Source organism: Myotis brandtii, unplaced genomic scaffold (assembly GCF_000412655.1).
Source record: "Myotis brandtii unplaced genomic scaffold, ASM41265v1 scaffold260, whole genome shotgun sequence".
NCBI lineage: Eukaryota > Metazoa > Chordata > Mammalia > Chiroptera > Vespertilionidae > Myotis > Myotis brandtii.
In genome coordinates, this window is record NW_005359881.1 from 2,516,237 (window position 1) to 2,534,541 (window position 18,305).

The 18,305-nt window shown below is 39.8% G+C and overlaps 1 protein-coding gene across 2 annotated transcripts in view; it reads right to left on the reverse strand.

Moving 5' to 3' along the window:
* Positions 1–18,305, reverse strand: part of BBS9 (Bardet-Biedl syndrome 9) — a 331,597-nt gene that overhangs the window by 247,344 nt on the left and 65,948 nt on the right. For both annotated transcript variants that reach the window (XM_014541095.1, XM_005868077.2), the window contains exon 6: positions 6,122–6,296. In XM_014541095.1, the coding sequence (XP_014396581.1) occupies positions 6,122–6,296 (175 nt within the window). The remainder of the gene's footprint in view (positions 1–6,121; positions 6,297–18,305) is intronic.

Consider the following 18,305-nt stretch of genomic DNA (forward strand, 5'->3'; position numbering starts at 1 on the left):
TCTCTCTCTCTCTCCCTCTCCCTTCCTCTCCTGAAATCAAAAAAATGTGTGTGTTTTTTTAAAAAGGTAAAGGTGTTACGGCAAAGCGACCAGCACAGACCAGTAAAAGAGACATGAAAGGCTACCACCGTGTAGGAGAGGTGCATGGCAGGGAGGGCTGAGTCATGGGAAAGGAGACAAAATAGGTAGGAGGGTAACGATCTCAGGCTTGTAAAACTGGACTAAAAATCTCACAGGCAACTGCAGCAAATGCCTCCATACCAACTGAGACTGCCTTTCAAAATGCCTGTGTGTCTTCCAAAGTGCAAATAACCAGACCTCACATCCCACCCTCTAAATCGCATCGTTTTACTCTTCCCAGTTCAGGGTAACAGAACCTGTATGCACCGGTGATAGCCATGAGCCCAGAGCTGGTCCTGCTATGGCTCTAACCTTAGGCGGCTAATTACAGAGGTGGCTAATTTCCTGCAGACACCAACCTACCAGAGGACGGTATGGATATTAATGAGATGGTTGCAAAAATCCAAAGCTTTGGAGCTGTTTGAAGCTTCTTATATAACTACAAAGGGTTATTATTTCATCTGAGGAATAAGTGAGCCCCTAAAGTGGCCTCATTAACATCAAAACAGCAGGCAGAGACCCAGCCAAAATTGACTCCTGATTTCCAAATCCAGGTCATTTCTCTTCCTGGAAGACGACTCAGAAGAGAATTTTATTACTAAACGTAGCTGACAGTAAATTTAGATGATGACAAACTTATAATAGCATCTATTTTATGGTTCTTCCTTATCCTCTTAACTGTGACCAATAATGTACATGGAAATGTAAACCAAAACCAAAGAATTCTAAACAGACTTGGAAATTCTGAAATAAAGAAAACACTTGGATTTTTTTTCCTTACCATTCAAGTGTCCAGTGATATAAGCTAAAGAATAAGAGTCCTCGCCTGGCTAGTGTGGCTCAATGGTTGAGTGTTGACCTATGAACCAGGAGGTCACAGTTCGATTCCCAGTCAGGGCACATGCCCAGGTTGCCGGCTTGATCCCCAGTGGGGGGCATGCAGGAGGCAGCCGATCAATGATTCTCTCTCATCATTGATGTTCCTATCTCTTTCTCCCTCTCCCTTCCTCCCTGAAATCAATCAATCAATAAAATATTTTTTAAAAGATTCCCTTGTTGAGACTGCTGAAGAATAATTTGGCCCAATGTAATAAGATTCCATGAAAGAGCATCATACATGTTTCTCAGAACAGAGAGGCAGTAATCACAAATACAGCAGGTCCAGATGAACGGTGGTGCTTTTTGGCCCAATAACCACAAGTGCTTAATGGGTCCTGTGGAGCACCAATGACAAACTCAACCACATAATTTAGTGCTCTTCTGTAACACATCGTAAAAACAGCGGCAAGGAGCTAAAATATGGATTGAGGTGTCACAGAGTACAAAAGTAAACCCTCCACAATCATTTCTTTTCAAATGAAACATAGTTGGCACCTCAAAGGATAACAGGAGATTTTGAAACCTTTATATTTAATTCGGGGAACTCTATTAGAAATGGAAAGCTCTGGGTACAGAGCCTTACACTGTTCCTTTTCAACTATAGCTAAAACATTCTTGATTGTGCCAGAGGGAATCATTTTCATTAAAAGAAGCCAGTAACAAAATAGAAACATTCCTTACAAACTTTTCACTCCTTCATCAAGTTCTTCTTAAACACCTACTTTCAACAGGGTACAATGCTGGGCACTTCAGAGGATAGAAATCCCTGCCATCAAAGATCACTTAGCTCAGTCAAGAAGAAAAACAAGCAAATATGTAGTATCAGTGAAAGCATAAACAGTACTTGCGAAAGCAGTGGAAAACTATTCTAAATTGAGAAGGAGATGTGACTTGGAGAGCCAGGTCACAGAAGAACTGAAGGGGAGCAGGGAGGCTTCCAGAAATTATTTTCATATGCAAAGAAGGAAGGAAAAGCATTCCAGGCAGAGTACAGCATGAGCAAGAGAGAAAAGCCCTGGACATATATGGAGAAGCCCAAATATTTTCATTTGACAAGAGCCTAAGACTGGTGAAGAACACAATCTTCTTTTCACAATATTGTCAATTAAATTCCAAAAAGATATTTTAAAATATTTTAAAGCCTATTATCTTCTTACAATGGACCACGAGCCACTCTTAGGGTGCAGGGGAAGTGTTGAGCACAGAGGAGAGAAAGATGTAACGTATGGCAAAGACATTCTTCAGGGAGCCTCCCTACATCCAACTCTCAGCTGAGGTCCCACCTGCAGGCCTCCTCCGTATCCTGTGCACAGTTCCGCCACAGCCTGTATCACTGTGAACTGAAACAGCCCATTGATTTGCTACCTCCCCCACGTGCTTACAGCTTGAGGACAGGAGACAGGTCTTATTTGACTTTGCATTTCCTGTACTTTGCACAGTGTGTGGCACATAGAAGCCTCTTGAAAAATGTTTTATGAATGAATGAATGAATGAATGAACCAATAAACCGAATTATTCCATCAGTGAGCAGATATTTAAGGTACAGTCTGCTCTCAGGAACCTGATAATGCAAGACATCCTCTGGAACATCTCAGCACAATACAGGAAGACAATATATGATACTGTGTGAAAATCAGTGTTTTAGGCAAAAATATATCTAGGAGGTAAAAAAAAAAAAAAAAAAAAGAGGATAGTTGGACGAGTTACCTTTAAAAGTCCCTTCCAAATCTGAAAGTCAACATAATAGAGGTAAAATGGTACTGGATTATAAAGAGCACTAAATTTCAATATAAGAAAATTTGGATTTTTTTTAATAAGAAACAAAAATTCTGGCTTAAAGAGGTGGTTTTAAAAGATAGCTATAAGGACCCTAAAATCTAGAGGTAAGAAAATCATAAATCCAAGGGAAAAGATAAAAGCCTCAATGCCAATGGGACCACAATGGCTGAAGAAAAGGAAAAAAAGATAGAAAGGTCAGGATTTACTGACTGAATGACTCTGATAAGAAAGGAAAGAAAAAGAGAATTAAAAATGATCCAGCCAGTCAGCGTGGCTCAGCAGTTGAGTGTCAACCCATGAACCAGGAGGTCATGGTTCAATTCCTGGTCAGGGCACATGCCTGGGTTGCGGGCTCGATCCCCAGTGTGGGGCATGCAGGAGGGGGCATGCAGCCGATCAATGATTCTCTGTCATCATTGATGTTTCTATCTCTCGTTTTCTCTTCCTCTCTAAAATCAATGAAAATATTTTTAAAAATAAAAATGATTCAAAGTTTTGATAAATATGGCCAAAAGAATAGCGGTACCTAAGCTACCCTTTCCAAAAAAGGCAAACAATTCTCTCACTTCAAAAAAGAAAAACAATGCTCAATGTGTGTCCCTGAATTAGAATCCAACCTGGAGTGTGTGTCTGCAATGACAATTTCTGGGACTTTTCCCAAAACTACTAAATCAAAATCTAGAATGTTGGGGACTGGGAATCTGCAAACGTGCATTTTATGACAGGGTTCCCAGGTGAGTCTATGCACACCGAAGTCGGAGACCCACGGCCTTCCCTACTTCCTCGAAGAACATAACTGAGCTGTTGTAATGTTTGTTTTAAAATAATCAAACATCAGGACCAAAAATGAAAATGATATATGGACATTTAATTATCTGATCTTCTACTCTGATCACTTAGGTTGTTTTCCATTTTCCCCCCTACAATTTAAAACAATTGTCCTACACACTTTCTTGTAGGAAACATTTTATCAAAATTCTTAGTTAATTCTTATAAGTGAAATTGTTTCTTAAACATCTACCATGTTTTCTCATCACTCCTATTTTCTCAACCTTGATGATTTATTTTTTTCATTCTTGTTAAAGTTTGAAATTAAACTCGGGGGGAAAATGAAAATGACGCTTTTTATACTAACTGATGGCATTCTGTTAACTGATTACAAAGATATTTAGTGAAATCTCAAAAGAACCTGCCGTTTTCATGCTTTCTCCCATCCTAAATTGCACCCATGATTATCATTTAATTTTATCTATTAAACTTGAAAGCATATGGAAATACAACATACTATTAATGGCATAAACCCTCTTGATTGTCATCATTTCACAATAATCCCATATCCCATGCATTTGTATCATTATAAAAGACCCACATAAAACATGTGCATTTTTTAGCCCTAGATGCAGATGAATTTAATAGACTGAATCACCACACTTAAAACAGTGTGAGCTCCTGTGGGATTACATTTACACATTAAGGAAACCTACGCCTTGCTCCCTCATCTAGCAACTCCTGGAGTTATTACCAAATTAATCCCTATGCACATGTTTCAAAGAGTAAGTCAGGGAGCCTTCGAGTCTCAGTGTGGTGACCCCTGTGTGGCACCGCCAGTACCGCTCCTTGGGAAGAGTTGAGACACACAACTGGGTGGAAAGCTGAAAAGCAGATCTCCTCAATACTGCTTACGTTGTGACAGGCTTGAATGTATTATACAGATATTTTTCTCAGTCTTTCAAGATAACTCTAATATTTTATTTATTAACAGTAGCAATGCCACAACTCATTCATCTCCTTTGGACAAGAGCCATAGGAGTTACAGAAGGAATGTGACATAATAATGCGCTACCTGCGTCAGTTAACTTCTGTTTAGTCACACGCATTTGCCTTTTTTCAGAGTTTTGAATCCTAGATGCCTTGACAATAATTCACAAAAGCCACTTAGGAGGGGGAAAACTGCATTGCTTTGCTATGTACATAATATTGAAACTTGAAGACAAAATGTACAGGTGTTGTCTGATTAATTTATATTTTCTTCCTGCCTTGGGGAAATGGGCGGCCAAAAATAATACCGAAAAGCTATAATGAAGTGTTGCTTGGACATTTAAAGTTCTAACTGTTGCCGTCAGTAAGATAAAAAAAGTGATTGAAGATACTGTAAGTCTCCAAATCTATTTCTTTTCCCAGCATGGATTTCTTTCTTTTCCCCATTCCCCTTTCCAACAACAACAAAAATACACAGTCTCCAGCCCTGCTGGTGAGGCTCAGTGGTAGAGCACCAGCCCACAAACCAAAGGATCATGGGTTCAATTCCCCGTCAAGGGCACGTACCTGGGTTGCAGGTTCCATCCCCTGACCAGTCAGGGAGTGTGCGGGAGGCAACCAATTGATGTGTCTCTCTCACATCCATGTTTCTATTTCTCTCTTTCCCTTTCTTTCTCTCTCTCTCTCTCTCTCTCTCTCTCTCTCTCTCTCTCTCTCTCTCCCCCCTCACTACCTACCTTCCTCTCTCTCTAAAAATTCAATGGAAAAAATATCCTCAGGTGGTGAGGATTAAACGAAAAAAAAAAAGCAACATCCAAAAACTCAAAACCTTCATTTTTATTGAAATGTAGCTGATGGAGGAGAAAAGGTGTCTCTCTGAACACAAGTCAACAACACCAATAAAAATTTCTAGCAAAAAGTCTAAACTGTTTTCATAGGGTCATTCACTTCTATTATGAATCATTCTCTTATAAACATTCATAAAAACACTTGTATTTCTTGCCAGTATTCTCCCTATGTACACATACATTCTTTTTTTGTTGTTGTTATAAAATAATTCCATATATACATCTTTATATGAGGCTTTTTCCACTGACCCTGTGTTTTATTATTTATAATTCAGGGAACAGTCCCAAGAATTATTGAGCATTTTCTATAGGGTGGCAACATGACACACATTTAATCCTATAAAAAAAGAAAACAACTTGTCAAATAGTCATTTTTTTTTAATTCTATGGTTTTCCCCCCTCTATTTTATTACCTTTTTCCATCACCATTTATCCCCCATATACCCTCTCTTTCACCTCCCCCCACTCCCCTCCCCCTGCAGTCACCACACTATTGTCCATGTCCATGAGTTCTTTCTCTTTGAAAGAGCCATTCTTATCCCTTTATAGCCAGGACAAGGACACTGACCATCAAACAGCTGGAAGTAGCAAAGTCTAAGTCACCACAATTTCATCTTATAAAAAAAACAACAACCAGGCTCTTCTTAATTTGTGATATTAGCTCTTTGTGGAAAAAAATGAATCAGCAACATACACACCAAAAACGCTGATTTCAAAGGTGGGACATCCAAACTTACTTGTAACTTTCCACTTGTCGGCAGGAAGAGACAGTGATGAAGGAGTCTGTCCGGGAACTGTAGGCAAGGGGGCCAGGCAAGAGAGAACCAGGGAGAAACCTCCCAAAGGCATAGCTTTCCTGCTCAAACACCATCAGCATCCCATCCATAGACTGGATACAAATTAAATCTCGACCTAAAGAAGAATTAGAGGGAAGTAGGTGACCTGTTCTTAAATATACTGGTTATAATTTATCACTATCTGCCACAAATATGTCATAGCTCATTTTTTCTCCCAAGTGGTAAAATGAGCCAGTTCAAACTTTAAATTACAAACTGGTGAAGCTATTAGATTATTATATATCAGTATATATACAGTTCCCAATTTTTAAAGGATTCAGATGTCTATAATTTTACATACATTTATTTTCATTTACTGTGTGCTAAAATCTCTAGCTCAAGATAATCCCTAAGAGCAAGCATGACTCTGCAAGATACCAGTTTTCCCAAAATCAGAAATACAACAGCTGTTCTGCACAAGACTATTTGTCTGTATAATAAGTCAGCCTCATACTTTCATATATATATACTAGAGGCCTGGTGCACAAAATTAGTGCACTTGTGGGAGGAGGTCTCTCAGCCCAGCCTGTGCCCTCTTGCAGTCTGGGAGCTCTCGGGGGATGTCTGACTGCCTTGGAGGCAGGAGAGGCTCCCACCACCTGCCAGCCACGAGTCAGGCTTCTGGCTGAGCGGAGCTCTCCCTGTGGAAGTGCACTGACCACCAGGGGGCAGCTCCTGCCTTGAGTGTCTGCCCCCTGGTGGTCAGTGCATGTATTAGTGACCAGTTGTTCCCCTGTTTGGTTGATTTGCATGTTAGCCTTTTATTATATAGGAGATATATATATATATATACACACACACATATTTTTTTTTTATTGATTTCAGAGAGGAAGGGAAAGGAAGAAAGAGATAGAAACATCAAGGATGAGAGAGAATCATTGATCGGCTGCCTCCTGCACACCCTCTAGTAGAGATCAAGCCCGCAACCTGGGCATGTGCCCTGACCAGGAATTGAACCATGACCTCCTGGTGCATGGGTCGATGCTCAACCACTGAGCAACACCAGCCAGGTTCAGATTCGTTTATGATGTATGGTAGGCTTTGGAGTCCAAGTTTTTAAAATCTAATATTTACTATGCTTGTTAAAGGTTTCCAAAGAGCTATGGGTTTGTATGCATGCTATACAAATGTATTCACAGAGATCTATTAGGCAATGAGTCCTTCATCCATGGAGAACTTAACTATTTAGCAAGCCCACCATCTGCACCCCGCAAAAAAAAGTATAAAAATGCTTCAAAAGCATCGAAAAAGAGGCTGCAAAGTCTTTGTAATGAAAATCATGCAAACCTTCCCCAGGTAGATCCCCAGATCTCACTCAGGGCACCGATTCTTATTTTAAGTGTGGTTCTAACAAGGCAGTTCTCATGAAGGGGTTCCTGACACCCAGGAGCTTCAGCTCTTCTATTTGTATAAGAGCTCCAAAGTCAGAGGTAAGATGTATCGGACAGCACATGTGGAACACACACTAAATCATAGCTTTATTATGATAGTTACTGTTACCTGCTTTCCTAGCCCAGAGCAAAGAAAATAGCACATGAGAAAACTGTGAAGACAGTGACAGCTATCAGCAGTGGAAGCTATGCCCTAACAAACAAACAAAAAAAAGACAGAACATCTATAAAATAGTTTTTAATAAATAACATCCTGAACTCAGCATAGGAGCAATTACCAGCCCCTATATAGTTCAAAAAGACAAATGTCATATTGTAATGTACGTGGAGTAATTAAAAGGATTTTAATATCATTTGGAATAGCTCAGTCATTTGAAAAAAGAACTTGTGGCAGAGATGCTAACTGCTGCCCTAGTAGTCATCCTTTCTTTTGATACCTGAATTATCACTAGACACATGGCCATCCAGAATAAAGCCTTCATTTCCAGGCCTCTGACACAGATGCATCATATGATTATGTTCCTACCAGTGAGGTGGGAGCTGAGGTGATATATACAACATCCAAACATGCCCTTAAAAGGACGGAGTATGCACTCCCTCCCCTCTTCCCAGTAGGGCTGGAACAGCTATCTTGGCCTCTGAAATGGAAGCTCCCCTATCAGCCCTGAACCACTTGATCTCCAGGTGGTTAAATATGACAGAAATAAACATCTTCCTTATTTAAGCCATCATTAAACTGGGCCTTGGTTAAAGCAATCAAACCTGTCATTAAATAACACAGAATTCATCTGAGCCTAAAGGTCCATGCAGCATTGCTGAGTCTTAGGATTTAGTTTCCCTTGATTGGATCCTGATAGAGAAGACACTGGGACAACTGCAGAAATTGGAATATGACTACAGGTTAGATAACATTAGGGGTTGCTGTTAATTTTCTTAAGCGTGATCCTGGAATTGTGACTACGTAAGAGAATGCTCTTCCTGAGCAATGTGTGCTATAATATTTATGGGCAAAGTGGCACAAGATCTGTAACTTACTTTAAAATGGTTCATCAAAAAAATGTGTGTATACACAGGTATATACATCTACAACTGTTGACGCTAGATGGTGGAAATATGAATGTTCATGTTACTTTTTCTGATACTTAAATTATTTATACTAAAAATGTAACCCATAAAATAAAGCATTTAAATATATGTCTTTTGTACACAAATGTACTTTTTAACACTCAGGGGGGAACTGAGCATTAGGAACTGAGTGAGACCTAGAAGAGCAATAAATCTCGTTTTAATAAGTCAAGAATCAGAGAGAGAGAGGAGAAATCCAATCAATGAAACACATGCAATGACCTTGACCTTTGGGGGAAGATATTGCTGAAACCAAATATACTCTTCAGATGGGTAGTATTAAAGAATGTGAGGGGAAAGCATGTGTATTTCCAAGCAGCATTTCAATATGTTGAATATCACTGAACCACAAATCTTCAGCCTCCCAAAGACCTCAAACAAGTGGTCCTCAGAGTGTGGCTCCCAGACACCAGCAATCGGCTTCCTTTAGAAACTTCTTAGGAATGCAAATTCTAGGGTCCCACCCTAGATCTACTAAATCAGAAAACCTGGTGTTAGGACCCAGCAATCATATTTCAGCAATCATAGCCTCAAGACTATGTGATGAATGCCAAAATTTGAGAACCAATGCCTTACCATGGGATGACAGAGTTAGAGATTAAAGAAAACTTGAGTCTCAGAGAAAACAGACCTTCTTAGCATGGTATATAGAGGTCTTATTTCTGAAACTCTAGCAATAACGTAGAGAGTACTTAATATACTGTAATATCCATGTGGGCTGCCTCTAGAGTCAGATAACCTGGGTTTAAGTCCAGCTCCACCAATTATTAGCTGTGAACTTGGGCTCAAATTTCTTTTTTTCTTTTTTTTAAATTCCTCTGAATGTCTTTTTTTGGAGGAACTTGTTTTTTTTTTTTTTTTTAATATATTTTATTGATTTTTTACAGAGAGGAAGGGAGAGGGATAGAGAGTTAGAAACATCGATGAGAGAGAAACATCGATCAGCTGTCTCCTGCACAGCCCCCACTGGGGATGTGCCCACAACCAAGGTACATGCCCTTGACTGGAATCGAACCTAGGACCCTTCACTCCACAGGCCGACGCTCTATCCACTGAGCCAAACCGGTCAGGGCGGGCTCAAATTTCTGTACCTACAAGATGGCATTTCTTCCTTAGTTGTTGTGAGAATTAAATGAAATTATGTACGGCAACTAGATCCAAATGTACCATTGCATTATTATTTTATAATTATTTTCAAAGTCTCATAATGCATGTTCAACTGCTTGCTGTTTCCCACATGCACTATGATGGAGCACGCTTCCTTGCATTTGCTTGTATTATTACCTTCCCCAAAAGACTCTTTCCATTTGCTTCCCCTGGTCTAGAAAACATTTGCTGGCTGCCTCCTGGTCATGCATTCCCCTCTCCACTCATCTTTAGCCATGAGGTTTGAATGATACTGACTTTATTCTCAGCTTGAGGGTAGACCCTGACTTATGAAAACCAATTAGTATCCCACTAGTCACAGTGATTGGTTCAGGGGCAATGAGAAAAACTACATCCTTAGATTGAGCTGGAACTGGAGAGAAACTTACTATTCCCCCTTGGGGAGCAATGTGTGAGGGGACCAGGTCTGGAGTCATGGAGGCCATTTGACTTTTACATGGGCACAATTAAGACAGGGCCATGAGGACACGGGTTGAGCCGCTTGGAGTCAATCCCACCTGTGAACTTTGCAGGCAATAAATTTCCATAAATATTGAAGCTCTTCGAGTTGGATCTCTGTCCCTGAATCAGGTGGATCATCCCATTTTTCCTCTGATAGACATCACAGGCTAAGGGTCATGTTTTCCCAGCAGCCTTCTCTTTCCCACTCAGATACCCTCTATCTGTGATCCCATCCTTACCTCCTCCTAACTACTAATTATCGATTGAAATGATCAGTTTTTATGTCTCTCACTCACAGGCAGGAGCCAAATCTTGTTCACCTTTGTAAATCCAACAACGATGAAATGCCTGGAGATAGGAGATATGATAATAGATGTCTGCTGAGCTGAAGTGAGCTAGACAAAATAATGTACTCATCTGCTTGATTGGCTGAGATTTTATTCTGTGAGTTTCACAGATTGCATTTGAAGTAAGTGAAAAATGCTTTATTTATTACAATCCTGGCTGCTGACGTTTAGAAAAATGTAGGGATTAATCCAAAACATTACTCAAAAATAAATCCTTCAACTCGCTGTGCTGGAAGCTGCTTCAGGATACATACCAGAGGCTCCCCTTACAGATAATGGGAACAGAAAGAATGGGCCAGAGAAGCCCTGAGAGGTTCGTAATTCTGATAGAACAGAGCCAACAGGAAGCCTCCATAACAGTGATGGGATTTCAGGAGCTATTTACGTGACCTCGCCGTGAACCACACTCAACGATACCTTCCCACATGCTTAGCCCAGGATGATATTAGGAGAAATATAGAACCACAGCAATAGAAACTACGACTGCCATTTACTGAGCACCTGTTATAGCCCTGCCTTTGAGCTAAACATTTATCCAGCCTGTTAGCTATACTCTTTAGTAACTCTAAAAGGTTTGACAATTGTCCCATTCTACACTTAAGAAGAGTGAAACCCACAAAGCTTAGATAATTTGCCTAATGCCCAAAAAGTTAGAAAATGACAGTGCTAGTACTCAAATTGGAATCTATCTGGCTCCATTTACCACCCATGTTCCCTGGAAGGCTCCATTATGCCACACTAAATCCATTTTTTAAAATAACACAAGTTAACATAGACAATCTAAATGAAGTGAAACAGATTAAGTACCACAGAAAAGCTAAGAGCTTAATGACGCTGGACTTCCTGGGAAAGGTTGCATAATAGAGGTAGGATGTATCCTAGACTGAAAAAGATAGGAGGAATGAATAGGGGTCAAAGGTAAAAACAGAGGAAATTTCTGGGAGAGAAAAGGAACATATTAGAAAAGCAAGCAGAGGCAATTAGACTTGATCCAGTGAATGGAAGTGAAATGTAAAAGCAACTGATTGAAAAGATGACAATATCTTAATGATGCTTACTCAAAAAGTATGCCTACTCAAAAGTATGCCTACACTATACGAGAAAAATATCTTTTAACGTTGAAATAATGAGGAAGGGTAGAGATTTCATCAGAATTTTGAATCTGGATGTTTATATCCAGTGGTTAAGACCATGATGAAAGAAAAATTATCATTTTGATTTGCAAGATCTAGGAACAATTAGAGAAAAAACCTACCAAAACCATTTTGGAAGGGTTTTGGAAATCAGTATTTTTCATTTCCAAAGGAAAGAAAAATGTTTGTGCCTGTGAGGCTGGAGGATGAAGGCGGGAAAGTTCTCCATTTTGATTTGCAAGATCTAGGAACAATTAGAGAAAGAACCTACCAAAACCATTTTGGAAGGATTTTGGAAATCAGTATTTTTCATTTCCAAAGGCAAAGAAAAATGTTCGTGCCTGTGAGGCTGGAGGATGAAGGCGGGAAAGTTCTATTAGGGCACCCTTATGACATGAATATTTATTAAATAGTGTGTCTCGTTTTCCTGGTGTTAAAATATCATGTAGTCAGAGCATTAACATGATGCATATGCATGAACTGGTCGTCAACTACATCTTGAACTGACTGCTAGATTAACAGTTTTCTCTACTAAATCATAATCTGTTCACTAACATGGTATAGAGCAGTGTGTGTGTGTGTGTGTGTGTGTGTGTGTGTGTGTGTGTGTGTGCAGTCCTTTCTCCCATGCATGACCCAGAGCATTTCCCATCATTCATGATTATAGCAACGCGGGCCCCACCAAGGTTCAGTCCTGAATACCGTTTCCTCTGACTCTCTGGGGAATCAATGCAGCAGAGTAAGTGGAGCGGCACACACAGAAGAAGGCTGCCATTACGCAGCACGCTGCATGCTTTCAGAATCTCTCTCTGCTCATATTTCTTTTACACAATGAGTAGAAACACAAGTGAAGAAATGCAAACGTGACCTGTGGCCAAGCATAGATCGCAGCTCAGCATGCAGCTGTCACACATACTTGGTCTTCCTCCAAGTCTGAGAAGCACATGAGAAACAGCTGTATAGGTAGTCGGCAAGGCAGACAGGAAGCATCGGGAGACCGATACAGGAGAACAGAAGAGTCCAAAAGTCTGTGGGACTTCCGCCACTTTTACACACGCTCGGGAAAATGTTTGTTGTTGTTGTTGTTGTTGTTGTTGTTACATATAAAGTGAAATACTAACTCATTAATCTTTATTGCAAACCTAACTCAAAAGTGATACAACATGTTTGCTGTGAGCAAGGACATAAAAATGTTCAGAGTAGGATTTCAACACAGACTTACTTAAAAACAAATGGTAGATGGATTTCTAGAGCTTGCAGGATTGTAAATTTGCCATAAATATCACTTTTGCACTTTTTCTCTCATTTTGTCATACGAATAAAACTAGCACCATTGGTTTGAGATTCGTGCTACAATTTGGCTATGCTTAATAACTGGTAATTAATTGAATGAAAATAGCTAGCTTCTTTCTTATCATTCTCTTCCTCATAATTCTATTTCATTTGAACATTCTAAAAGTAATTCATGCCTAATAATAATGCAATATTTGAGTAGACTCTAAGCTTAAAACTTTAGTTATAAATAAATAAATAAAATTTAAAGCCCTAAGCAAACAGAGTAAATCAATAAATAGAATACATGTGTTGAGCTAAATAGCTAATATTTTAAAATATTACCAGGGAAAAAGTACACAAATTCTCAACTATTATTCAAGTGTTACCCCAATAAATAACTTCATGAAACTAATTACTTTAAAACTCAAGAAAATAAAAACTGAGTCTACCTACTAACTCTTCCTATGAACTTGCCTTTTGACATTTTAATGTGTCTCATTTTCATAGGAACTTTAATAGCCCTACAAAGACCACTAGTGTGTGTTCCACACCAAGCTATTTATCACAGTTTCCCCCTCTAAACTGTGAACAAGGTTAATAACATATTACAAAGAAATCATAGCCATTCATTAAATTAGCATCATATGTAATGGATTCAATATGAATGCAAGGTTGAGTTTAAAAGAAAGCCCTGAATATTATATTATCACTTGCATCCACAAAATATTGGATAAATTGTTTTGTCAGATGTAAATATCATGAAAGTCTTGATAACATTCTCTGGATCTCACATCCATTCAACAAATTCCACAAACATTCACTGTACACCTAGTTTGTGCTAGGAAAAACATAATCATCTACCCTCAGAAATTTTAGTGGCTATGGGAGTTAATCAATTCAATTCTGCAACAATGTAAGAACAGAGGCATATTAAAAATAATTTTAAAGGCTATGTGGGCATGATTAACAGTGTCTGGCCCTGGCCAGTGTGGCTCAGTTGGTTGGGCACCATTCTGTGCACTGAAAGGCTGCCGGTTGGGCGGGGACGGGCAAGAAGAGGTCAATGAGATGAAGGGGGACATATGTAATACTTTCAACACTAAAAAAAAAAAATTTTTTTTTACCTGGAAGAAAAAAAACATGGTCGGTTTGATTTCCAGTCAGGGCACATGCCCGAGTTATGGGCTCGATCCTCCATAGGGGGGTGGCCAATGAATGTTTTGCTCGGCTGCCGGTTGGGCGGGGGCGGGCAAGAAGAGGTCAATGAGAGGAAGGGGGACATATGTAATACTTTCAACACTAAAAAAAAAAAATTTTTTTTTACCTGGAAGAAAAAAAACATGGTCGGTTTGATTTCCAGTCAGGGCACATGCCCGAGTTATGGGCTCGATCCTCCATAGGGGGGTGGCCAATGAATGTTTTGCTCTCACATCAATGCTTCTCTCTCTCCCTCTCCCTCTCTTTTCTTCTCTCTCTAAAAATCAATTTTAAAAAAGAAAAGAAAGAAAAACAGTGTCTGGAAGAATCAAGGACATTGATATAACACTTGGGTCTTGCAGATTGAGAGTTTGCCAGGCAATCAGAGAGGCAGAAGCAGAGAGCACACTGCGTAGAGAGACTGTGGACAGGGTTTGTAAGAGAGCTATGTTTGGAAAGGAGAGAGGTCAGTGAATTATGGGGCGGGTGTTGCGGGAGGGAGATGCTGCTGATGCAGAGACACCATGCTCCTCAGAACTGACAGCAAAGCCGCACCTGAGACCAGATTTCCCACATTCTTATTTTTGTCCTGAAAGCATTATCAGTTTCCTCATTGGTAAAGCTGTGGTATGAGATTACAGGATGCTGCTATGATAAAATACAATAAAAATGCTACATACTGCCTGCTACCTGGTAAGCATTCAATCAATGATAAGTAAATGATATTACTGGATCCCTCTATTCCCTGTGCACCAAATTGCGTGAAAAACTTAAAATTGAAGGGGAAAGCATCCTTCCAAGCAAAAAAGATACAATTTAATGTGAGAAGCACATACATAATCAGAAATCCGCCCTTTTTGCCAAAACAAAGAGTTGTGGTTTTTTAGAAATATATTTTTATTGATTTCAGAAGCAAAGGGAGAGACAGAGAGAAATAGAAACGTCAATGATGAGAGAATCATTTCAGAGAGAAATAGAAACATCAATCATTGATCAGCTGCGTCCTGCACACCGCACACAAACCTGCGGGCATGTGTCCTGACTGGGAATCAAACTGTGATCTCGTGATTCATAGGTCGACACTCAACCACTGAGCCACACAGGCCAAGCAAGCAAAGGGTTTTTAAGATGTTAAGAACTATAAAAAAAAAAAATCTCTCAAAACTTAGGTCTGTGTGAACTGCTGGCTATTCAAGATGATTTTCCGCCCACCTTAAGTTCACTTTACTCAAACGACAATTCCCCTGACACGAGGACTTCTGAGCTCTCTAAGGAAGTGTATGTACAGTGAGTGAGCCAGAAAGCCCTACCTGGGAATGAGCTCTCCCTGCCTCCGCACCCTCCCCCAACACACACATATTCACCTTCTTCCCTCAGCCTTTCTTTCGTGGATGTTTTTGCAGAATGACCCTGAGTGACAAAGACAAGACAGATGTTATACAGAAGAGCCATTACTTATTAGCATTCCTTTTCTTCTATCTCATCCAAAAGAAAAAGTCTTAATGGGTGAATATAATGTTGGTATATAATTTTGTTTTTAAAAAACTAGTTTCAAAGTCAGGTAAGTTTTTCAGCGTAACAACCAATTGTGATAAGAAATCCAAACTCCACCCCAGAAACATCAAAAAACAGAAAAATGATTAAATATCTCTTCATTGTGTACAAATATTCTTCATTTGAAATATTATCAGTCCCATAAAGCAAGATCTCCAAAAGCTAAATATATGCTTTCTATATACTGTTAACACTCTTAATCCAAACATCATCAGTTTATCAAAAGAAGGAACAAAAAAACCACTGAACTCACTACAACCAATTAAATTAAGTTGTGAAAAAAATAACTAAAGTCAGGAAGTCCTCAGTTGAGGTCTAACGTTATCTAAACTCATACAATTTTAAACAGCAAATCAAAATGAGTTAGGGATAATGACATAGGTGATTTTAAACTTCCTCCACTGTCAATTCTTATCACAAAGTTCAATGTGCCATGTAACCATTATTTGGTCTATTACGTTTCCTTGGATTCTTCTAAAAGGAGTAGTTAAAATACCATCTATATATATAAAAGCCTAAGCACCTGGCCAACCAGCCAGTAGCTATGATGCGCACTGAACACCAGGGGGCAGACGCTCAACGCAAAGTGGAACCCACAGGCATGGAAACATGAAACAGACGGATGAATCTCAGAGGGAAGGAGGAAGGGGGAGGGCGGGAAGAGATTAATCAAAGATCTTACATGCATACTAGAGGCCCAGTGCACAGATTTGCATACCAGTGGGGTCCCTCGGCCTGGCTTATGGGGACTGAGCCAAAACCGGCTCTCTGACATCCCCTGAGGGGTCCTGGATTGTGAGAGGGCGCAGGCCAGGCCGAGGGACCCCACCAGTACATGAATCCATAACCGGGCCTTTAGTATCTTTAATAAAGTCATAAGTCAAATATAAGAAAGTAAATATCTTAATATATAGATGCAAGGGTGTTGTCAACACACTCAAAAACTTCAAAGGTACTCCACTGTCTCCAGAAATAAATATAAACTAATGAGCTGGGTATGCAAAGATCTCTTCAATGTGTTTGCTAAATGGGCTTTGACTACTCCCTCTCATCTAGTCCCAACCCCCAAATACTTCAGGGAGCGTGTGTGTTAGTCCAACTCAGTTCCCCTCAGGTGCTATTCCCCGCTCTTAGCCTCACAAATCCCTCCACACATCCTCAACCCCCGGGATCCCAATCCTACCACTTCAAAACCTTTTCCAATACCCTTTAGACATAGAGAGTCCACTCTCCTTCTATTCTTTCTTAATACACCCTGCATCAACCCCCATGAGTACTAACATTTTCCCTAGTGATACAGCTAAATGCGGCATATCTCTCTCCCCTCCCCAAGGTCCATAATTAAAGCATAAAGTCCTTGAACATAAGCCTATTTTCTTTTCATTGTCTGGCTCACAGCATTGAGTACAGCCTTATATGTTGGTGCTCCAAAAATACCTACCTGTTCAAGTCACCTGAACCCTCATAAAAGTAAAATATCATGTCAAACTATAGCGCTAAGAGGCCAATGATCACCAAGTGGGCCAACATATGTGACAATATCACCACATTCACATGAAAACCCCTTGAGATCTGGCTTTATGCTTTATTCACCACACCTTCACACCAGCAACAGTCCCTAGTATATAGTAGGACTCAGTAAATATTTGTTGCATGAATGAATGAATGAACGAACGAATGAATAGCATCAAAGTCAAAATAGTATGGTAAAGGCCCCGAAATAATTGGTTTTTAATATGTGACACTTAAGAAATCGGAATTCTAAATTATTTTAGGGCTTAGTACGATGGCAAAAGACAAAGTACTCATTGTATGCCCAACGTTAGCTACACTAAGAAATATTAAGAGAGGAAAGGTTAAGGAAACTCTGCTCTTAAGAAAGATAAAGTCTAAGGGAAAGACACAGGAAATAAAGGTGAGATGCAGGAGGACCCCAAAAGGAAAATATATAAATGAGTGGGGAAACCACTCAACTATAGAGAATAAACTGTGGAAGCCAGAAGAGGAGACCAAAGGAGTAGACGGATCTTTAGATACATCAGTATTATATAAAACCCTACCTTCAAAACACACACACAAAAAAACTTTAAAGGTTAAGAATTATTAGAAACCTGGCTACAAAGACTCTTTCTGGGTGATATAAAATAAGGGGTTATTACCAGCAGGAAAAGTACCCAAAAAGGGGTACTTTTTGTTCCCTGTTCCCCGAGCAGGATGGTATATCGTGAAAGAACAAACTGTGCAAATATAGGACAGTAGCAAATGTCAATTAAAGTATTAATACGTAACCCTGGCCAGTTGGCTCAGTCGGGTGGAGCATCTTCCAGTACACCAAAGACTGCAGATTCAATCCCCCGCCGGGAAACACATGAGAGACAGCTGATGGATGTTTCTCTCTCACATCAGTCTGTCTGTCTCTCTCTCTCTCTCTCTCTCTCTCTCTCTCTCTCTCTCT